The following is a 22,751-nucleotide window of genomic DNA, read 5'->3' as shown; positions in this document are numbered from 1 at the left end:
CACCCTCAAAGTATTCCTTCCCCGGTGGCAGAAAAGTTATCGTTCACCATGGCGCCAGCTCCCATCGATTCCACCATCACGGACTTCGTCGTCCCGAAAAAGGACACCCTGGGACTGCCAGAGGCGGCGTACAAACGGCTTGTGAGGGCGGGCGTCAACCTTTCAGACGGATACCCGTACCGCCCCAACCGGCCATTGTACCTCCAGGATGTGTACAACATCCGAAACAAAGAGCGCAAGCATGACGATGCAGGTGCTCGAGCCGACAAGTCGAAGAGCGCCCTGCTTTCCGCCGCGACGAAAGTCACCGACCTCACGACTTACATTGGGACAGAGATAGAGGGGCTTCAGCTCAAAGACCTCACCGACCAGCAAAAGGATGAGTTGGCACTATTGATTGCCGAGCGCAGCGTCGTGTTCTTCCGAAATCAAGACATCTCGCCCCAGCAGCAGAAGTCGCTTGGAGAATATTATGGCGAGGTTGAGATCCATGTAAATCAGACCCTTCTTGACATAGTTGAAAGTGGTTCCCTGTGCTAAGATTCGAATTCTACTCCAAAATACAGCCTCAAGTCCCTCAAGTCCCTGGCGTGCCCGGTGTTACGGTGATCTGGCCAGCTCTGCAAGCTCAAGAGCATCCGGCCAGCTTCCGCAAGCCTGGCGGTGCTTCACGATGGCATACCGACTTGGTCCATGAACGACAGCCCGCGGGTATCACCCACCTCCACAACGACACGGTGCCTCCCGTTGGAGGAGATACATTGTGGGCCAGCGGCTATGCAGCGTACGAGAAGCTGTCGCCAGATTTCCGAAAATTGATCGATGGCAAGTATGCTGTGTACCGGTCTGCGCATCCATATCTGGATCGTGAGAACCCAACAGCTGGGCCCAAATACATCGAACGAACCCACCCGCTAGTCCGCGTTCACCCGGCGACCGGCTGGAAGGCGCTTTGGGTCAACAGAGCAATGACTGACCGAATTGTCGGGCTCGATAAAGCGGAGAGCGACCTCATCCTTGGGTATCTGTATGACGTGTATGAGAAGAACGTCGATATCCAGGTCCGATTCAAGTGGACTCCAGGTACAAGTGGTAGGTCCCCAACACAGAGCTCGATCTCACAACAAGAATCGTGGTGCTGACTGAATCTCTCCTCAATTCGAACAGCTCTTTGGGATAACAGAATCACGGTAAGCGTACCCTATCACCAGCCATAACTGACCTGCTCTCGGCGGCTAATTAATCTGGTATTTCTTCTAAGATCCACAACGCTTCCTGGGACTACGCGGGCAATTACCCACGACATGGGACACGTGTCACCTCCCTGGCGGAGAAGCCCTTCTTTGACCCCAGTGCTCCCACAAGACGAGAGGCTTTGGGACTGTTAGGACCGGACGAGAAGCAAGTGGATGGTGTTCTGGTCGAGGCATAGAGGCAAGTGTGTTTTGCATCGATGTTTTCAGAACGACAGCAGAAAGCAACGAACTTGACCCGGCCATTTCCCGGAGGCTTCTTGGCATGTCCTTCGTTACCCCTTTTTGAGTCCAGATCAGTACAGCCTCGTAGCTTTGACATAGACGCGTATTAAATGCGAGGAATGACGCTCTCAGCCAGTCCTGAAAATATTTTGGGAGGTGAGAGGATTGATTTCGTCCTTGCCCAGGCAGACAGAAGGGGCCCACCACATCACGTGCTCGCAAGGCTGTTGTCTCCTTTGAGTGGAGCTATTTATAGACCTCTATTTCTTGGCACCATGCTTGGCTCAAGCAGCAACTTCAGACAAGAGAGCAAGTGCAACAACTCACACACCGTCTGTGTCGGGCTGAAGGTAGACACTGGTCGGCAACTACCCTCATCATCACGATGGACAACTAGCCTGGCCTAGGCTCTCCTCATTTTGGCAGCTAACCATACGCCCTGTGTCCACTGAGTTCAGGGCGAGGACCTGCGTATCCACTAGAACGAGATCGCCGTGACCCTCGTCTACCGGTTCAGGGATCTAAGGCCTGCTAACCGATGGAAGGGCTAGGTCCCCCGTGCCTTGTCCGTGTATGGTCTGCCATAAACGGCGGAGTGGCGATGCACCCTAGGTCTGATCAGCAGAAAATCTGCACCAAGCTCATGTGTTCCACCTGTGACTGTTGTGGTTCACCACTCCTAAACGCAGGACCCAGACAGTAGGCCGGCTTAGAATCCTACTAGCCGATCCAAATGGCTCAGCCTCGTCGGGCCCGTCTCTCACCCATGGATCTCATATTCTATTCTCGCAGATAGACCAATAACACGCTGGTGAACGACTTGTGCTCTAAAGCAATGATGGACAGTGCTGCGGAGGACCTATAACCTAAAAGTCTTAGCAGTACGCAACTTGCTGAAACTGCCAGATGGATGTCTTTTCCGTTCGCAAATAAAGTCAAATTCAGATTCTTCTGCCACAGACCCGATGTGCATATATTTGGGGTCTGCACAAGGGCTCCCCCGCCTGCGTCCTCAGTCCTCGAGCAGCCCCCAGGCACGCATTCACCATGGACTCCCGTCCCTCGAGGAGTTCGTCAACAGCATCTTCGCCTCGGCATCGTCGTCCTTCAGCTCAGACTTCCGTTGAAGCAGACAACAGAGACATGTCCGTTGTTGAACGGCCCTCAGATGGGTCGCATGATGTTGCAACTCGCGACAATGCAGAGGTATGCTGCTGTAGCTGTTCATCTGGAAGGTGCCGTTCTGACATGAGCAGACTTCGAACACTTCGGAACACCTGAAATGGACTCTTCCATTTAAGCGACATCCTTCCAACGCATCTAGCACGCACACTCATGCCACGGGATATACATCTTCGCAGCCGAACGAGATGCGCAGGCGGATGTCCCACGTCGCGAGACGAGCTTCTGTTGCCATAGCCGATGTTGCGCATAAGGTTGACCCCCTTACAGTAACGCAAGGCAACCCCTTGGGTCTTGCAATCAATGAAATTCGAGGTGTGTCCTCGGCCGGTTACTCCGCGCCAGGCCAGTTCGATGCCCGTCGGTATTCTTGCGAAGCACCCGTGCTTCCAACTATATCGTTACCTGAGCCTGCGCGAACCTCCGAAGCATTCTCGGACGATTCTACTGTTCGCCCAGGAATGAGTGAGAAGGAAGATGACTACTTGATTCAGAGACTTGCGACGCACGACGACATCGAGCGGCTCTCAACCCTCAAACGCATCCTTTACAGACTGTGCCCAGTATTGGTAGTCATTACCGTTGGAGCTAACTGGATGTACTTCGTTCTTCGCGTCAAGTTTACTGTAGATGCGGAACGTGCTGCGCACGAGGTGTTCTGGATGGCATGGGCTTTCATTATCGTCGAACTCTTTGTTTCCCTTCCGGTATTGTTGCAGAGTCTCTGGGGCTGGCATATTATTGGGTTGAGGAAGAGACCAAAACTTCGGCTGGTCGGAGAAAACGTCCCTTCGGTCGACGTGGTCATCACTTGCTGTCGTGAGGAAGATGACCTGATTCTTGACACCGCCAAGGCCGCCTGTAACATCGACTATCCCCACGAACGGTTTCGAGTCCTTGTCTGCGACGATGGAAAATCAGAATCATTGAGGAACTCGGTGGAGAAGCTCGCCTTGACCCAGTTCCCAAACCTCTATTATCGCTCAAGACCGAAATACCCTGGCGTTCCACACCACTTCAAGGCCGGTAATTTGAATGATGCTCTTGAAGAAACCAAAAAGCTACCAGGAGGTGCAGCCAATTTTCTTGCCGCACTTGATGCTGACATGATTCCCATGAGAGACTGGCTTCGGGCACTCCTACCTCACATGCTTCAGGATCCAAAATGTTCGATGGCTTGCCCGCCACAAGTATGTTCTCTCCCACGATACTTTGTAGTAGGTGGAGTCTGCTGACGACTGCGCAGTTGTTCTATAATGTGCCTAAAGACGATCCTCTCTGCCAGAGCTTGGACACGTTTGTCCATATTGCTGAGCCGATTAAGGACTCTCTCGGAGTAGCCTGGTGTACTGGATCCGGTTACGTGCTGAGACGCTCTGCCCTCGCCTCGATTGGAGGCTTTCCTACCGGATCTCTGGCTGAAGATGTCTGCTGTTCAAGCATGCTTCTTGGCTCAGGCTGGAATACCGCCTTCGTCCACGAGCCACTGCAATTTGGAACAGTCCCCGATTCTTTGGTAAGCCACTTGAAACAGCGTACAAGATGGGTAAGTTCTTCATAGACCGTGTCGTTGTCATATCCTAAATTGTCACAGACCATCGGCACCGTGCAGACTGCCATGAAACTGAGATTCAGCATCGGTGGTCCGCTGGTGAAGCACATGACGCTCCCACAGCGACTGTGCGGTTTTGTTTACACAATATCTTCGCTGTTCACGGTGTTCTTGGTGTTGTCGATGTTCACCGCACCTGCTGTGCTCGTTTCAGGCGGCAAGCTTGTTCCCTACGCAAACATGGCGCAACTCCGATGGCTCATCCGCTCTGCATTCCTCAGCATGCTTCTGAATCGCGTCAATGAGATGGTCTCATTCTTGCCTTCTGGCTACCGTACCGGCCAGAGAGATACAAGAGCTCTGTTGTGGATGTCACCCTGTGAGTACTCTCAATCCTATTGACGGGTGTGGGTTCGCTGACGACGTTCGTTAGTCCATGCCATCTCAGTCATTCGGACCTTCGTCCTTCCCAAATGGCTGGGAGGCAAAGTCGCTGTCTTCACATCGTCCGGGTCACAAAAGGACCAACTCAACGAACGGGACCCCCGGCTGCGAGCGCCATTGTGGCGTCGTCTCAAAGTCACTATCTGGGACTGTCAATGCTACCTTCATGTCATCTACATTATGTTCATCTTTGCGGCAGTTGGCGTCAGTCTCCACTCGAACATCACTAAACCGGAAAACGACACCACAAAGAAGCTTCTCATCGACGTGTTGACACATGCGGGCTGGCCTCCGATCATCTGGATGACCTGTGGTCTGGCATGCTGGGCGCCGCTCAACTATGCGATCTTCCCGCCATCCGTACCAGACAGAGAGGATCTGTTGGACAGAGATCCCGTCACCGGAGTCGCTTACCCCAAAGAGAGGTCGAAGAAGACTCAGACTTCATGGGTTGCGTGGCTCTTCGAGGCTCAGTACACCTTCCTCAGTGTCTATATGACCGCCGTGTGCGTCCTCTCCTTCTGGTTCTGATTGGTATCTGGTCCAATCCGGAGAACCATGTGTCTCGCTGCCAGCTGGTGGTGGGGATTGTAGAAATGGATTTGCAAAGATCTAGGCAACGCGGGATGAAATTGGGAGATCAAAGACCCCTCAATGGCCATAATCAGGGTGGTATAAAGAATCAACTCGGGTAGTGGTAGCCAGATCCCATCGTCTATATACTTAGACTAGATAATAATAATAGTAATCGTAAAAATAGTAGTTTGCTTTACTGAACTAACGAGAAATACCTCTTACTAGTTTCGATCGTCGCAAATCCCCGCCTCGACTCTGCCAGCTCGAGATTGCAAGCCAACAGCCTAGGACGAACTTGTGAGTTGAGTAGCAGAGCCGTTGATTCATTCAAGCTGGGGTCACCCCCGTCCTAGGCATTGATTTGATCCGCTGAGGCGAGCGCAGCGTCACCGTCACGAAACTCGGAGCGCGGTACTTGCTCCTCGCACGCAGCCGCGCACCGAACTTGAAGACGACAACATTGATGGGGTACAGCGCCGCGGAGATAACCCCGAACGTGGCGTACGCCCAGTTGCCGCCCAAAGCCGTGATCATCTGGATGATGGCGAGGGGAATCGCCGCGGCCACGAGCAGGCGCGTGCTCGCGGCGAGGGTGAGCGCTGAGAGCGTGCCGGCCGGCGGGTACGCGTCGAAGAGGTACGAGATGTAGGATATCTGCAAGTGGAACTTAGCAAACGGATCGCTCTGGCATGGGATATTCCAGTTTTTCCGAGGAAGTAAATGCGTACCAGAACCATCATGCTGCCCCAAACATAGACGCCCGTGCCGATGATGGGGAAGGGGTAACTGATCGTGGGGACAGTAGTGTATCCGACCCAGAAGAACGCCCCAGTCATCAAAATTCCACCGACAATCGCGGGCACAAGCCTGTATTCGATCTCCAACTGCTGCACCGTCTCCTGGTCCTTGCACTGCCGCGTCTTCGACAGGATCATGAACTGCTCTATCAATGTAGCCGACCCGGCTGCAAACAGGGCGCCGACCACCGCGGAGATGAACGCCAGTCCGGAAGGGCGGATGCCGAATCCATACGTCAGATTCAGAGCCGCAGGCACGGCGATGAACCATTGGAACGTTGTCCCGAAGACGATTGACACGTACAGTGTCGTGAAGATGACGATGGGTTCAGTGAATGCCATGATGAGGGGGTCAACGATGGTCAGCCTCGCCATGCGGCAGAGAGTGGTGCCCGACTCGGCTGAGGGGACATTATGAGGCCGGCCAGCACGCTTGGCTCGGGCGCGGATGATCTCTCGAGGGTACGTCTCTGGGACCCCGACACCGATCAAACACGCCGTGAGGCAGACCACCAGGGAGACATAGGACGTCCATCGCCAGGGGGTGCTAGGGATGACATTTCCAAGGATAATGGCGCCTAGATGAAAAGCATAAGTTTTTGTCCAGGGAAAGCAAGGCGGAGACGGAGATCTCATTACCGAACGCGGCCCCGAGATACGAGGCGAGAGTCAATCCCGAGTAGTACGTTACAGTCATCTTCGCAGGCCATACATCCGCGAATGTACCCTCGATGAGCACAAGACACGGGCCTCCTCCCAGACCGGCAAAGAATCGCAAGATTGCTAATGCGCCGGTGCTCTGAGCTCGCCCGGCACCGAGAACAAACAAGGCGCAAATGGGCAGGCTGACAAAGTACACCGGTCTCCGGCCAAATCTTTCTGTGGCATGTGGGGTGTAAATCGGTGCGAAGGCAATGCCGACAAGATAAAGTGAGAACGGGGCGATGGCGAGAGTCATGGAGATGTTGAACTCCGTCACCACACCGCCGATGCCGGTGGTGTACGAAGTGAGTCCAAATGCGCTGTCAAAATATCAGCTGAGGGAAAGCTAGAGGAGGAGTTTTCACACATACACTGCAAAGGCAAATAAGAATGCCACAACACTCGCGTAGACTTTTCGGTGCAGCGGCCAGTTCTGCGGGTTATCAGGATCCGAGTCCGGCATAGCATCGGAGACTCCTCTCACCACCTCATCCATCTGCTCGGTGTGGTCTATTTATGTCAGGTCAGACGACTCATCTGTCTCGATTCCCACATACCCCCTTGTCTGCCGATTGGGTGGTGTTTGATGCTCCATTGGAGGAATGATTGTCTGGTATTGTTGAGGCTCTCGGTCAAGATAGATATGGCAGACTGCAGACCTAAAGATGTGTTTCTGAATGGGTAGACAAGCATTTTCCTCAAAAAGAGCACGTCGTTGAACTTATACCTGCTTGAAGAAACGTGAATGGATCCTCCCCGAAATACCAAGAGCAGACCGGACCGTAGCCGGAGGCATGATGTCAAAACAAATCCATTTCCTTGCAACAACGCCTTGGAGTTGAGGCGGATTGTCGAGTCGCAGGTGGCGAGTTTCCTATCAGCTTCTGCTAAAGTCATGCCCTCATTAAATCCAACGAGCTGATCAACACGTAGCGGACTACTTGCGCCTCCCCACACTGGGAATTTTCACGTGCAACAGGCAGCGGCATCGCTGCGGATGGAGACCACATATAGATAGCATACACTGCCCAGGCATCCTGAAGCAAGAAATCATCGAGTTGTCTGTCCACAATGAGACCGACTGGCCGACAAGTGTCCCATTTTAGAGTTTTGAAGGGCCCATCGGTGACAAATCTGTCGCAGCAACGGATTCATCCATGGCTATGCTTGCAGAGGCGCAATCAAGGTCAGGGAGCGTATGTACCCTGTATCCAAGTGTGAGCCAGTGAACGAGGTATTGACCCGGAGACACTCTGCTGAAACATCGAAGGGGCCAAGGAGGATGATAGAGACAGCGGCTGAACATAGAATCTGAGCCCAGCAGATCAGTCAGCACTTATGTAATTAGGATTCGGCTAGTCTATTACTAGTAAGGTTTCCGTCCTTGGCACGACCTTATCTTCAGGCCTATGAAGGACGCAATGTTTTCCGCCCGATTGATTCCATCATCAGAAGAGACAGCCACGGTGACCGTGCTCAGCCTTGCTGTCCGCCATGCTTTTATTTGCGTAAAGAAACACGTCAGCCTATTCGAACTCAAGCTGCTGCAGAATCCTACATGCAAGCGTTGGAGCCTCTTGGGTTCGCACACTTTTCGCGCACGTCTGGGCAGAGAACAAGTGTCTCGAAAGTAAGATAGGTCGGAATGGAAGGGCCCCTGGCCTTATCCCGTCGGCTATAAACAAACCCCAGGCGGGCTCAGATTTCCAGAAGTGTTCATCTTCCACAGCCATCGCATCTACCCGTCTATGAAAGTTTGATTGCTGTAGGTGAACATCCTGCTTTTCACGAGCTTGTCATATCGAGGCAGCAAATGGAGAGCGTTCCACCTGAACCCAACTTGTACAGCAGTAACCATCCCAAACACGAGGTTCGCATTCTGACGCATGATTACAAAAGCCCAACTCTGGCTGGTGTCTCCCAATCAGCCAATCAAGCCAAGTTCAACACTGCCCGAGGAAGGTATTGACCTTCGTCGAGGGATCTTAGGCGGCAGAGACGTGAGCAGGCATACTTTCGCAAACTACAAACTGAAGTGAACGAATCTTGAAAGCAAACTAGTAAAACACAACGAGAGAAAACTACAAACCCCCGACTTATATTTGTAGGGACAAGGAGTGGCTAAGGGTGAGCTCCCCTGATCTTGTGTCTCTCCTATCCTGCATATGCGATTTTGGTTGGCGTCTTTGCCGTCAATTATATCTTGTTGCCTGCCAGTCTCCCAACTTTGCAAACATTTGCCGTGATAATACTACTTCACAGGGACAGCGCCCAACCTGAATGGTATGTGAAAGCAGGAATCACGGGCCACCTCCTTGCAGAATCGGAATGTGAACAACGGTAAGGAATCCATATGTCTCAAGGCTTGACTATGGCCCAGTCCATTTGTGCCGAAGCCAGCGCTCGATGTGCCTTGATGGCCTCGAACGTGGGAAGAAGAAAATAATAGTAAGAGACAACCGCCTTGTGGGGCGTCGCCGACCGAGACCACCGAAAAGAACCCCCCGAGTCGCTTTTCGGGTATAATCAACCTGTCGATCCTTCAAAAGATATGGCTTCCCATCCCTAGTGAGTCTAGATTTTCAAGCAGCAGTGGTATCCTCATAGGACCCGAGCATATTGCCTGTCCGCTGATATCTCCTCGGGGACTGAGCAGTGGGCCAGGGGCGACCGAAGCCGTTGCAGTCTCGATTATCATCAACGGGGACTACTCAAGTTGCACACGCGGCCTCCATGTGGAAAGTACTGAAACTGTCCCGCAGGTTGGCCACATCCACCGATGCGAAGGGAAATGTCCACGGATTGCCCATAATTGGCAACCAGCCAGCAGTCCAGGTCTAACTTTGCCGCATGCTGTTGGGCATTACCCCAGTTACCTTCTGAAGTGGCCAGAAGGACACAGAGAGGAGATCGGGGAGTCCAACCACGACCCCAGAACAATCTCTTGTCTAGACACGCAACGTCAACGGATAAGGTAATGTGCAAGATTATGGAACTGTGTGTGTGTGGACACTGCAATAACGGTACTCTGCCACCGCAGGGCTTTGTACCTGCCATGGTCCAACACTCACCGGCCCGAATCAGGGTGGGAGCCCCAGCTTTGCCCAATTGGGATTATGAGTATCTCTACAACAGCCGGCCAGGTGTCTGCTATGATCGAAGTGTCGCATTCGGTCGATGCGGAGAACTTCGCAGGTTGTGCTCTCCCGAACGTCGAGTATTAAGATTCCTGGAAACGAGTCGTTGGAATTCCAACCCTTAATCACCTTCTGAAATTGTTAGTCCTGCGAAGACCGAGGTGCGTGCTTGGTGACGCAAAATCAAGCTGCACCTGCACCCGTATATACCGGAGCTGTTCGCTAACACGACTTCATTCTCGAAGCGAACACGAGTTCTTAGCTAGATACATGTTTCTACGATCTAAGACCGGCATATACGACTCATCCTGGGGTATCCACACTTATGGGTGTCTGTCATGTCTTGTGCCTTGCTAGTATTCCATGCGGGAGCATAAAGCCTGGAGCGTGGAAAAGGCGGTATCTGGGGTTGCCGTTTTCGGCAAATGAATTGCGCACCGGTCCAATTCAAGCCAACGGCATTGGTGGCCTCCACCACATCCAGGTGACTGGTTTAAACGGGACACACGTCTTGATATAATTCGGTTAGAGGCCCAAGCTGCTTCATCCACCAAAAGTACTGATCCCCGCACGTCGGCTTCAAACAAATGGCCGAATACCCAGCCATCTGGGGTTCCTCTACTTTTGCGGAGACTCGATCATGCCGATAATTACGCTCAAAAGAGACGGGTCTCTCGATCTTTGCAGATCAGAGGTGAAACGTGGAGATCCTCGAGATAGTTGAGATGTTGGTAGTGTACTGAGAGCTCCGCCGCAGACTGCATTTTCCCATGCGAGGGCTTCGGAAGTGCGATCCTAGCCGCACCCCGACCCTGGCGTTTTGGATGCGAGCTGCGATGGACCTCTTGTTTATCACGAGCGATCTACGGTGAACTCGTACCACGTTGGCCACAGTTATCTGCGGGTCCCCCATTCACCAGAATTGAACATCCCAATCGACTCAACTTCCAACAACTCTTTCTCGAAGCACAAATTTTGACACACGAACAGTGCCGATGACAAAACGTCTGGGATGAGCAAATGGATTGGCATTGGCTCGAGAGTCGGCCACTGATTGACTGAACGAGGCTGGGCTCTTGGAGCTTTCACCGAACTGGTTTCCTCCTGGAGCCAGGGTGCATCTAGGAAGCGTCGCCCGCATATGTTCAGTGTGTCAGTGGGTCATTGCCGGCTTTTGGCTTAGTCTGCTCCAGCATTTTCCCCAGACATCCCCCATGACGCCCAGGAAATGGTAAAGCTAGGCACACTTCCCACCTATCACAATCTGGCAGTGGAATATCATTCGCCCCTGCGTGGGGCTCAGTGTGCTCCTCCTCGACGACGGCGAGCCCATGCCAGAATCGTCAAGGTGCTCCGGACTATTCATCTCCAACTGCCTTAAAAGGGTTTTGGCCTTTTGATGGGGTTCCTCAGATATATCAACTGCCTCTCCGAGGGAGTTTCGAGGCTCTATCAACCTCACCTGATCGTTGCCTTTGGACATTTGCTGGCAGTCAGAAGCTCACCACCACAATGGCGACCGCAAGGCCTGATAACATTAGGGCCCACTGGAAATGCATTACCGCATGCACCTTGATTAGCATGTGTCCATTTCAATATGGAGTTGATTTTGGTATCATCGGGGGTCTGCAGGCTATGCCTGGGTTCTTGGACGTATGCTTGTCCAGGATGATATGCTTCCAGGAACATGAATCTAACGATGAATAGGTGTTTGGAGAGAAAGATCCGACCTCGCCTATCGGACTGAACATTTCTCACACACGCCAGCAGCTGATCTCATCTCTCATGATCCTTGGCGCCTTTATCAGCTCTTCCTTTGCTGGTCCCGTTGCGAAGTTCATCGGCCGAAAGATGTCCATCTGGATTGCGGCCCTTCTTTGTGTGGTGGCAAATATTATCATGATGACCACTACGAGCATTGGAGCTCTTTATTTTGCTCGTTTCTTGATCGGCATTGCCAACGGCATGCTCATGACATTCTCGCAGCTCTATCTCCAAGAGTGTGCCCCTGCGAAATATCGAGGTCTTGTCATCGGCCTTTTCCAGTCTTGGACGTCGATTGGTACTCTGGTCGGCACCGTCATTGATAACTTCACTGTCAAGCTTTCCGGCAAACAGCAATACATCGTCCCCCTGGGCATCATCTACATTGTACCAGGCTTTTTGTCGATTGGAATGCTCTTTATCCCCGAAAGCCCTCGGTGGTTCCTACTCCACGACAAAACCGAGCAAGCCCGCAAGGCCCTCAATTGGCTCCGCCCTTATCCCGAGACAGTTGAGAACGAGATCAAGGAGATCCAAGATGCCATCTCGGCCGAGCGGGCCTTGGCCACGAGCGCTGACGTCCTGGATATGTTCCGCAACCCCGTCGATCGAAGACGCACTCTTCTCGCCGTCGGAGCTGTTTCCCTCCAGGCGGCCTCTGGTGCCATGTATATGATCTGTATGTTTCCCTGCCTAGGAGTAGTCTGAGAACTGCAGTGCTAACAGGACAATCTACAGCGTACGGCACTTATTTCTTCGAGATGGCTCAAGTCGGTTCAGCTTTCGAAAACTCGTGCATTTTGGTTGCAGTTGGTGTGGCTGCCATCTTGATCAACAGCGCCGTCATCACCAAATGGGGCCGGAGGCGAGTGTTCCTGACCATCGGCATGATCCTCTGTGGTATCACGCAACTCATCATCGCCATTGTGTACGACAAAGAAGGCCCCGGCACTTCAACCGGACGGGTGAGTTTACTCGGGCAGATGCCGACGAGTTTGTTTTGATCCAATATGCTGATGCAATCCGTGCAGGTTATCGTCGGCCTCTCGGTTGTCTACATCGTCGGGTACAATGGCATGGTGGCCACCTACGCGTGGCTTTGTGGAGGCGAGTTCCCGTCGCAGCGTCTCCGAAGCTACACCTTTGGCCTGGCGGCGTCGATTGGCTTTTTAGGAGCGTGGCTCGCCACCTTCACGGCTCCCTACTTCATCAACCCCGATTCTCTGAACTGGGGCCCGAAGTACGGATACATCTGGACGCCATCTTGCCTGCTCGGTGCACTGTGGACGTGGTTCTACCTCCCTGAGGTGAAGAACAGGACCTTTGAGGAAATCGACGAAATGGTGAGTTCGAGCAAGGATGCAACACCCGAAGAGATTCACATTACTGACACGGTACTGTTGTGTAGTTCGAGGCACGCCTTCCCGCCCGACAATTCCGCAAATACAAGTGTGTGGGATCGGTTGCCGCCGTGGCCATGGCTGCGAAGGAGGATGGAAGCAGTGCCAGCGAGAAGGACCATGGTGAAGTCAGCCACCGGGAGGTCATTTTCAGCAACGAGAAAGTTGCCACAGAGTCTGCCGTTGCCATCGGTTGAGCGTGTGCGTCTGGATACACCGACTGCGAAGCATCAGGCGTCTCGAAAGCTTCTTCCGGATTCGACAGCCGCACGAGTTGCTGGGAGTCGGTGTGCGGGTCATAGTCCTGTAACCAGCACCGCGAATAATGTATGCCGTGAGAACAAAGCGTGCAAAGTCAATGAGAAAAGCGATCCAATTACCACGTTCTGGCCCCCATGCAAGCGTCTTCGCTTCACTCGTGGTTGATCTGAAGCCTCGTGTCAGAAGGAGTCGGCGGAAGAGCCTAACAGCCTTCCCGTAGGAGTCTATTCCTCAATGGTCGCGAGACACTGCTGGAAGCGGCCATTTCTGTCATCATTTGTCCTTCTTGTCAATATATCTCGGCCAGTCCTGTATGCTCCTAGTGTGACTCGGGTGATTGGACTCCAGACATGTGTTCCATCTCCATAATCTTTCGCGCCAGGATCTTTTCACTTCTGGAGTAAGCCGTGCTCTGACAGGTTCAACATGCAAGGGGCCAAGCGGTGTGAGGTGTGAGTGGTGGTGGTGGTGGTGGTGGTCGTCGTCGTCGTCAGATTCTTGTTTGCAGGGTGGGAGGTGCCGTGCGGCTGAGGATTCCAAGTTACCTGCGCCATGGGAACATCAAAAGGACAAGAGAAATCCCCCCACCTAATTAGTACCAGAGCAGTGCTTACCACCGATAAGAAAGTCAAAGAGACGTCAACCCGACAATCTCCCAACCACATGGCTGGATAAGCGAGAGGAGCGCAGTTGGGCTGCCATCGACACCACCATCATCAGCTTACGGATCGGGGGCTGACTCAGGGCAATCCCAAGCGCGTCTAGGCTCTCCTGGGCTCTCTTTGGGCTCTCTCTCAGGGCGTCACGGCCAAAAAGTGAAGTGATAAGTTGAGCTGATTGGGAAGCCAAAAGTGTCACCATCCTTTCACCTTAAAACCCCCAGTTTGACTTAGATCTAGAAAAATGGCTCCCACGCCCTCTGTTTGTGATCCTGCCTCTGCTCACGCGGCTGAGGTCTGTCACACGCCACCCTGGAGCCAGACATGTCAGTAGATCCCATGTACGAATATCTCATTATTGGAGCTGGCAAGTCGAACGAACCTTCCAATCATGCCCTGCCGATCGCTAACAGTTGGGATCAGGCCCCTCGGGTCTATGCGCCGCAAAGACGATCCGCGAATGCGAGCCTGAGGCTAGGGTGAAGATTCTGGACTCTGTAGGTGGATGTCGCTACGGCTGGGTTTCAACGAATGACTGATTCAGTCTCTGTCAGAACAAAACGGTCGGCGGTGTCTGGTCCAAAGAGAATATCTATCCTGGCCTCAAGACGAACAATATCCGTGGCGGCATTGACTTCTCCGACTTTCCTATGCATGACGGTTTTGGCGTCCCCCAGGGTCAACATGTCTCCGGCGAGGCGATGCACGAGTACATCAAGGCCTATGCCGAACACTTCGGCCTGTTGCAGTTGATCGATTTCGAATCGACCGTCGCCGAAATCCGGAAGCTCGAAGGTGCCCAAGGCTGGAACGTCAAACTTGGCTCAGGTGCCGACTTGCAGGCGCACAAGTTAATCGTCGCGACGGGTGTCACCAATGTGCCACACAGACCAGACTTGAGTGGCGCCGAAGATTTTGGTGGTCCAATCATGCACTCGGCGGAATTGGGAATGAAAGGCGGTGCTCTTACTGACAACCCCAATGTCGAAACGATAGCAGTGCTCGGTGGAGGCAAGTCTGCCTACGATGCCGTCCATCTCGCGGGCAAGGCCGGCAAGAGAGTGGAATGGATCATCAGGAAATCGGGCAAGGGGCCTGAATGGATCTTCCCTGCCCATACCATGGGGCCTCTCCAAGCAGTGCGAGAAAAGCTCCCAGCCAGGAGATTCGTCTCCTTCTTCAGCCCTTGTCTGTGGAATGACGGATTTGGCTGGATCAGAAACTTCCTCCACTTCACCAAGCTCGGCAAGGCTATGGCACAAGGCTTCTGGGCTAATCTTCACAAGGCGACACTGGACGACTGCGGCATGCTGAAGGATGAGAGAACCAAGGTCTTGGAGCCGGAGCAGAGGTAGGTCTCTTTTGTTCAATCTGGAATTTACACCGCTTCTGACATCCCCCGTATAGCCCGTTCTGGTACGGCACCGCATCCGGAATCTACAGCTACGAGAAGGACATCTACGAGATGCTCAAGACCGGCCAAGTACGTGTCCACCGCGAAGATATCCTCCGCCTCTCCAGAGGCACCATCAACTTTGCCAGCGGCATTTCAGTCCAGGCCGATGCTCTGGTCACCGCGACAGGCTTCTCGGCAAAGCCCACGCTCAAATTCATCCCGGAAACCATCCACGCCGACCTCGGTATCCCGTCGAGCAGTTACAGCCAGGCGCAGTATAACTTCTGGCAGGACCTGAACGACAAAGCTGACTTGACTATCGCCTCCAAATTCCCTCGATTAGTTGCCGGACCGTTCAAATCACCCACCTCGACCGTGCTCCAACCGTTCAACCCCGGCATGGATCGCGAGGCCAACTACACGCCCTTCCGGCTCTACCGCGCAATCGCACCACCCGGCCCGACTCGCGACGGGGACAACTCGCTCGTCTTCATCAGCATGTTTTCGAACCTGGCGAACACACCGCGATGCGAACTACAATGCCTGTGGGCGTACGCGTACCTCAACCACAAACTCGAAATCGACCCGGCCACCGTGTTCGACGAGACGGCTCTGATGGCACGATACGCTAAACACCGCGCCCCGTACGGCCACGGCCGATTCTTCCCCGACCTGGTCTTCGACCAGGTGCCGTACATGGACCTGCTCCTCCAAGACCTCAAGCTGAAGTACTGGCGGAAGGGAAATTTCTTCGCCGAACTGTTCAGCCCCTACATGGCTAAGGACTATAGGGGGGTCGTACAGGAGTGGATGCAAATGAATTTGAAGTCGAAGCAGGAAGAACCATCAGACAAATCGAGGTCGTCAAAGATCAAACAGGTCAGAGATTTAGAGCGGGAGCCGCTTCTGACGGCCAAGGTGGCATGAACAATTCTCGCTTCGCACCGCGGTGCTTCCGCTTTCAAAACTCGATCGTCACCGAGTCGGATCATTGATAGACGGGTTGGCTCGACTACTTTGTCCTTTTTCACCGAAATTCTGCGCCATTGGGGTTCCTATAGAGCATCCCGACTTTGTACGTCCCTTTCTCGTGACACCGGAATGAATGGATAGATGGATCGGCATGAATGCAAGGGCGTATGGCGTTGGGTTCAGGTGGCTGTTTGCTTCATTTATTCCTGCCCGTCCTGCATCTTCCCACTGTCCCAAGATGACCTCCGCGCATCCACCAAGGCCAGGCAGGATCTGCTATCTGCGGCGCACGAGAAGGGCTGTTTGTTGCCCTGGATCGAAATGGTCTACGTGGCTGCAGAGTTTCTCGCCACATTCACCCCTTCAGGCTAGACTTTTCTAGCATTGCATTGCGTTGTGCGGCGTGTCGTGTCCGCGCCAGTGGAGGAGACAAGAGACGATATTATGCAGATGGAGGATGGGGGACATGACAGTGAAACAAAAGACTAGACGAGCTGGCGATCCTACTTCGCCCCCACGGCCACAATGTTCGCAAATGATGCCAATGATGACAATGAACAATCAACTACCTACCCACAATCAACGATGTTGAAATGAACCATGATCGAATCGATCGAGAGGATTTCCGCCTCTCTTTCTCTTCTTCTTCTTCTTCTTCTTCTTCTTCTTCTTCTTCTTCTTCTTCTTCTTCTTCTTCAGCAGCAGCAGCAACTAAGCGGAATCTCCAAGAGATAGATAAGACACGTTCCCCAATCAAAGAAAGGACGATAATTGGGGGGGGGGGGGGGGGGGGGGAGAAATTTTTTTTCGGTGTTTTTCCCCTGAAACGGGCGCCTCCAGTTTCCATAACAATCAATTTTTCCCCCTTCAGAGTTGATATCCCCCGCCATCTGAACCTGAAGAGACAGAGAGAGTTGGTCCAACCGTTGGATTGATTGACTCATTTCCATGCCACAGTTCCTCCTGTACGGGTAGAGTAGAGTCGGTAGAGGACAGGCAAATAGGCACCCAGATAGAGGGACACAAAAGAGCGAATCTTTGGAGTGGAATTGAACAGTACGTCAGTAAAACAGTCAGCATTCTTATTCTGTACATAAGCAGCAAGCAAGCAAGCAAGGAACGCTCGTTCGTTCGTTCGTTCATGGTCAAAAACGCCTGATCCCAGGAAACCTCCCAAAGAGGATCCATCCCAATACCCGATATAGTAGAGGAAGAAAAGAACAGACAGATGTCAATATGAACAACAAACCATAACAACCATGACAGGCCGCCACGACAAAGAGAAATTCATGCAAAACTCCTTGGTCACCGTAGTAAAACAAGGCCCCGTGCTAGGACAAGTCTGTAACAAACCGGGAAAGACCCTCAGCAACTAATAAAACTCCCTTTCATCTTCGTCTCGTTTGTATCATACACTGCCGGCAATGAGAGCGTGATCTGACGTTCACGTTTTCTCTGCATATCTCGGCTCAAGACCCCTGTCGGCCTTGGTGCCAAGCATATCGCATGTTCTTGTTGTGATCGCTGTACCGATCGGCGTGCACGGCATCCGAGTCGACCAGGGTAGTAGAGGAGGCGGTTGGCGGCGAGTACGCGTACGAGGACGCAAAGTCGTGTCCCTTGCTGTCCTTGGCGTAACGGAGCGTCAAGCTGCGGCTGCTCTCGACAGCGACGTCGGACTCGGACGTCGAGTGCGTCGACGACGACGACGACGACGAAGAGCGGGAGGCACTCGTGCCGTACGGGTACGTCGAGTGGAAGTCGTAGCCCTTGCCGTCCTTCGCGTACCGGGCGCAGACGGTGGTGTCATGGAAGCCTTTGAAGAGAGAGGGCTGTGTCGAGGATGAGGATCTGATGGAGGCACCGCTCGAGGACAGTCGAGAGAAGACAGATGGGCGCTTGGATGTCGACATATTAGATTTGATATGATAAAACAGGGAGAAAAACTAATGGTATGCTTCGATTAATATGGACTTCGCAATTGAGTGTTGGTCTTTGTTTCTGCTGCTTGATCTGTAGAATCATCGTCCTCGACGGGAGAATCCAGGGTTATACTTATACCTTGAAACCCAGAGGCCTCATCTGGTATGCACAGTCAGCCATCCCCCAGACTCTGTCGGTCTCACCGTCTTGGGCACAACAGCAATTTCCAATGATCTCCCACCACACCGTCCACGCAATGTCATAGTGTCTGTGACATTCGGTGAGCTATACGAAGTTACAGGTGGCTGTGACTGCCACAGGTGTCAGGGCTGAGTCGGGACTGGAAAAACATCCAATCCGAACAACCATCAGCAGGAAGTCATCGCAAGGTGCCAGCAACCATGACCGAAGGAGCAACCGTCTCGGGCTAGGAAGGCAGGGGAAGGTGTCGACTGATTAATGGCAGGCTGTGTCGAAAGAGCACAGCGCCAGCCAGCCCTCAGCCAGCCCTAGGTAAGATTTGCTGCACCCAGCCCTCTGGCACGAAACCGGGCAGCCGGGGTCTGACTCAAAAGGAGACATTGGACGCGACGGCGTCGCAGCTGGCTTCCGTGGACGAATCGAGGCGGCAGGAACTTTTCGCTTCTTTGGCACTCAGGATGGTTGTGGTAACCGTTCACGGTTGGTTGCAGAAGGTTGGAGGGGCTGAGCGCGGCTGGGGTCTCCGAAAAACACGAAGGGTCTGTGCACACGGGGAATGTGACTAGTGGCATGGAATTGCGAACGACTTCCCTAAGATACCACTAGATGAGACGTCGAGCCTTTCCCTTTTCGACGGGCTCTCTCATCGGGTGGACGTGACCCTACAATTTGGGCTCCTAGCTATTGGCAGCACCTGGCACAATTTGGCCTTAACAATGACAGTAGGCCGCCGCCATCTCAGCTCTGGACTTCGTGTAGCATCATTCCTGGAACCTGTGCTGGCGGTGTGTCAGGCAGCCACTGGGAGGACCGAATGTTCCTGGACCCCGAGCAGACAAATGCATTTCCACATCATGCTATTTGACGTCTACCTCTGCATTAGGTAGGCCTTGGCCAACAGCTTTCGGAAAGATGGAGTGGTGGGCCTGAAAGGTTCGACCCTTCCCTTGACCGCATCTCGAGTACTGGAATCAGTATCGCGTGGCCTGCTTGAAAATTGGCACTGTCGTGAAATCATCGTGGTTCCATATGATCTCATTCGAAGAGCCAAGCTCAGCACCTTCATCGGTACTAGGCAGTCCTGCCTTTTCGTTCTCATCAACCTCGCGTTTCGACAGCCCCTTCCTATCTCTGGGGATCCAAACTTTGGGAGTTTTCGAGGTCATCGCCGGCAGGAGATATGCATTTTTGAGCTGTTCATCGCTGTAGGAATTCTGCTCTTCCGATTCACCCTCGGGATCCTGCAGCCACGGTCGCAGCGCCTCCTGTGAGGCGAAGAAGCGAGGCTCGAGTAGAGTGGCTAGTGGGTCGAGTAAGACCGCAGGGACTTTTCCTGAGCCAAGCTTGTAGACCAATGATCGATCGGTCTGGATGTCTCGTAAGAGCGGCCTCTCTTCGTCCTCGTCCGACAACACATCGACTGGCATGTACTTTTCCAGAGGGGAAAGGTATTTGTTGACAGTCAGATGATAGAGAGCGGTGACGACCAACAATACTGTAACAAGAGTGGATGGGCCAGCCGCCTTCTTGATCCCAAACAAACCAATCAAGCATAGTTCTGCCAGGTAGACCCCTGTCATCAAGTGCTGCAAGCTCCTCGTGTAGCTTTCCCCTCGTGTCTCAGTCTTGACTTGAACCACGTAAAGGAGATTGTAGCGGTAGCTCAAGTAGAACAGGAACAAGCCGACCGCTGCGAACCCCAAGACAAGAGGCGCAATACACGAATAAGCGATGGCAATGACCGCCAAGTTTGTGAATTTGGGATAGACGTTGAACCAGCTGATTCCTTTCATTTGCGCGTAAGTGTTGAATTTCTGTCTCGGAGTCTTGCTCATGACGTAGTAGAAGAACAAGAATGAGAAAAGATCACTATAGTTCAAAACATTCTTTGATGCAGTGCCGAGACCCTGAATGATGAAGTAGGTCAAATAGAAGTTCGATGCCTTCGGTAGGTTCTTTGCGAGCAAAGTTGGAATGGTCGTCGGTTGGTTTGCGACCTTGGTAGCTAGAGCGGCAGCCCCCGAAGAAAAAGTTGTAATGAGGAAGACTTGAACCACTTGGAATGCAAAGTACCACGTTTGAGCCCACTCGACAGCTGATTTGCTTGTTGGTTGGCCAGACAGCGTCGCCACATATTGGAAGAGATACGGTACGTAAGACACCACGGAGCTGAGTAGCAGTGGTGGCACCAGACCTGTGAGCAGTCCGAGGATAGGGTCCGGGAGATTATTGATGAATCGTAGAAAGTGAAATTTGTCCGTGAGGTAGTTGATGTTGGAGATTGTACCAATTATACCGACTGGTATGGACCAGAAGATTATCGTTGCAACAGCGAGCGCTGTCGCGATATAGGAGTATGTGATTCGGAGTGATGGGTCGAGATTGAGGTTTTTCCAGATGATCTCTTTTGGCTGGACGCCAATGTACTTTGGTTGCAATGTTAGGGGTGATGGATGTCGAACTTGCTGAAACGCCTGATGCGCACTAAGTTGGTCTTTGAATTCGACAAATATTGCTCCGGTTCTTTTGCCAGGTGTGCTGGATTCGGCCTGTCGAACTTTGTCCACTTCAGAAATCAAAGAGGTGATGTCTTCTCTCAGCCGCGAGATGCTGTCAATCTCTTCTCCGAGAAGGTATTTTGACTTATGCTTAGGTCGATGCGTTCCGTTAACCGGCTTCGGTTGCTGGCTAGAGCTTGCATCAACGTCGCCGCGGACATCATCATTGCTGCGGTTGACATTCTTCAAGAGCTTCAGTTCCGAGCCCTCCAGGCCATCAATCTTCTTGTCCCTCTTCTGAACCAACTTTTCCAGCTTGCTCATGTTTGAGACAACCCAAGACCTCACAGCATCCTCACCAAAGTATCGACGAAGATTTTCATCCCGAAGCCCCTCAGGAGGCACGCTTAAGTACAGGACCACCCGAGAAGAGAGTCGACTCGCATTTACAGGAATTGTCTGGTAAGCTTGACGAAGGCCTATAACGAAGAGCCTTTCTCTGGTGATAACAAGTAAAATAAATCCTGAGGTCAAGTATTAGGGTGGTCAGGTGAGTAGAACAGAGGTACCTTACCAAAGAAGACCCAGGCAACGGCGGCATGCGCATACAGTCGCTTCCCATCGGCGACGTTGCTGAACGAGATTCTGTCCAGCTGCGTCGCGCCACCTCCTCCCGTGGCGTTGACCGCAAAGAGAATGGGCCAGGTCAAACAGCAGCCCACCACGCAGATGAGGACAGTCAGTCGGAGAAACCGCAGGAAGAGATACGCCTCCAGGGAAGAATGGCGTAGAACGAATTTGTCGTCGAGCGCGCGGAAGTCATGCCACCAGGAAACGGACGTGTGGCTCGATGATGGAGTGCGATCCCTAGAGCCTGTTGGTATCTACCACTCGGCGGTCTTCCAAGGGCTTACTTGTGGTTGATGGTCCGGAAATACGTCCTTGGTGCGTAGATGTTTCGATACCTCGAGCGCAGAGACGCAAATGCTAATAAGAAAATGGCTGCTGTTATGGCCGTGGGAATAAGTGCAGCTCCAATGGCAGCAAACGAGGAGGAGTGTTGGCTGCGATGTCCGCCAGAATCTGGCGCCTTGAGAGTGTGTCAGCTGCGTGGTTTTCACAGAGCATGAATGCTTTCGCAAGCAAGAATAGTAGGAAACTTCCCAGGAGCCGAATAATAGCTCGAGCAGAGACTTCGTCTTACTCCAACTCTCAAGTCAACCCCCAGAAATAGGACGCCAGATAGGTATAACACCGGTTGACGCGGCAATGGTAAAGGGGGCATTTCAATATGATGATATAGTTGGGCTTCGATGGGCGCCACTTACATTCTCCTTGAAGGCGTCCATGATGAGTTCGAAGTGCGCCCTCCAGGTGGAACAAAAGAGTCCTATTGAACACCACACATTTGTAGTGCACGCCTATCCAAGCAGAAGGTAGTAATCTGCAAAGGGAGATGGTGAAACTGGCAGTTGGTCTTGAGTCTGGCGAAGAGGACGGAGAAGGCGATTCCCACAATGAGCAGGCTGAAATTTCGCGTTCCGATCTGACGTCATGGCATCCTCCTCACCACCACACACCACCATATGTTGCAGCCACCGTGCATCTATACCGTCTGAACACGGCACATACGAACCTTTAGATACTGCTATAGGTCTCCAGTGCTAATTACGTGACTCGCTATATTGGTCACAAAAGGAAAAACGAAACTGCAATGAATGTCACAAAGAGTGGTTGTATTAGGTATGATAATGTCCATTTTCCGCCGCCCATCTGGTGTTGCTGGTGTCCTACTCCACGCTCTTCATA

At 52.7% G+C, this 22,751-nt stretch overlaps 7 protein-coding genes across 7 annotated transcripts; 4 read left to right on the top strand and 3 right to left on the bottom strand.

Annotated features, from left to right (window-relative positions):
• Positions 1-48: 48 nt before the first annotated feature.
• On the top strand, positions 49-1,432 carry AYL99_00505 (hypothetical protein; the record flags this gene model as incomplete). The annotated part of the gene is made up of 4 exons (XM_018832021.1): positions 49-492; positions 567-1,092; positions 1,168-1,190; positions 1,262-1,432. The coding sequence occupies 4 exons, from the start codon at positions 49-51 to the stop codon at positions 1,430-1,432; spliced, it is 1,164 nt and encodes a 387-aa protein (XP_018697900.1).
• A 1,189-nt stretch (positions 1,433-2,621) lies between these two features.
• On the top strand, positions 2,622-5,187 carry AYL99_00504 (hypothetical protein; the record flags this gene model as incomplete). The annotated part of the gene is made up of 5 exons (XM_018832020.1): positions 2,622-2,684; positions 2,735-3,850; positions 3,907-4,206; positions 4,255-4,591; positions 4,646-5,187. The coding sequence occupies 5 exons, from the start codon at positions 2,622-2,624 to the stop codon at positions 5,185-5,187; spliced, it is 2,358 nt and encodes a 785-aa protein (XP_018697899.1).
• A 372-nt stretch (positions 5,188-5,559) lies between these two features.
• On the bottom strand, positions 5,560-7,527 carry AYL99_00503 (hypothetical protein; the record flags this gene model as incomplete). Its single annotated transcript, XM_018832019.1, has 5 exons — positions 5,560-5,886; positions 5,961-6,607; positions 6,669-7,051; positions 7,103-7,241; positions 7,497-7,527. 5 exons carry the CDS (start codon positions 7,525-7,527, stop codon positions 5,560-5,562), a joined length of 1,527 nt encoding a protein of 508 aa, XP_018697898.1.
• A 3,853-nt stretch (positions 7,528-11,380) lies between these two features.
• AYL99_00502 (hypothetical protein) lies at positions 11,381-13,229 on the top strand (the record flags this gene model as incomplete). The annotated part of the gene is made up of 5 exons (XM_018832018.1): positions 11,381-11,521; positions 11,576-12,311; positions 12,371-12,597; positions 12,664-12,975; positions 13,041-13,229. 5 exons carry the CDS (start codon positions 11,381-11,383, stop codon positions 13,227-13,229), a joined length of 1,605 nt encoding a protein of 534 aa, XP_018697897.1.
• Positions 13,230-14,196: 967 nt separating this feature from the next.
• On the top strand, positions 14,197-16,275 carry AYL99_00501 (hypothetical protein; the record flags this gene model as incomplete). Its single annotated transcript, XM_018832017.1, has 4 exons — positions 14,197-14,278; positions 14,376-14,449; positions 14,507-15,303; positions 15,360-16,275. 4 exons carry the CDS (start codon positions 14,197-14,199, stop codon positions 16,273-16,275), a joined length of 1,869 nt encoding a protein of 622 aa, XP_018697896.1.
• A 1,514-nt stretch (positions 16,276-17,789) lies between these two features.
• On the bottom strand, positions 17,790-18,233 carry AYL99_00500 (hypothetical protein; the record flags this gene model as incomplete). The annotated part of the gene is made up of 1 exon (XM_018832016.1): positions 17,790-18,233. One exon carries the CDS (start codon positions 18,231-18,233, stop codon positions 17,790-17,792), a length of 444 nt encoding a protein of 147 aa, XP_018697895.1.
• Positions 18,234-19,415: 1,182 nt separating this feature from the next.
• On the bottom strand, positions 19,416-22,291 carry AYL99_00499 (hypothetical protein; the record flags this gene model as incomplete). Its single annotated transcript, XM_018832015.1, has 4 exons — positions 19,416-21,466; positions 21,517-21,809; positions 21,857-22,032; positions 22,271-22,291. The coding sequence occupies 4 exons, from the start codon at positions 22,289-22,291 to the stop codon at positions 19,416-19,418; spliced, it is 2,541 nt and encodes an 846-aa protein (XP_018697894.1).
• Between the last annotated feature and the right edge of the window lie 460 nt (positions 22,292-22,751).

This window comes from Fonsecaea erecta, assembly GCF_001651985.1.
Source record: "Fonsecaea erecta strain CBS 125763 chromosome Unknown Scaff1, whole genome shotgun sequence".
Taxonomy (NCBI): Eukaryota; Fungi; Ascomycota; class Eurotiomycetes; order Chaetothyriales; family Herpotrichiellaceae; genus Fonsecaea; species Fonsecaea erecta.
This window is presented reverse-complemented; position numbering and strand designations above follow the sequence as displayed.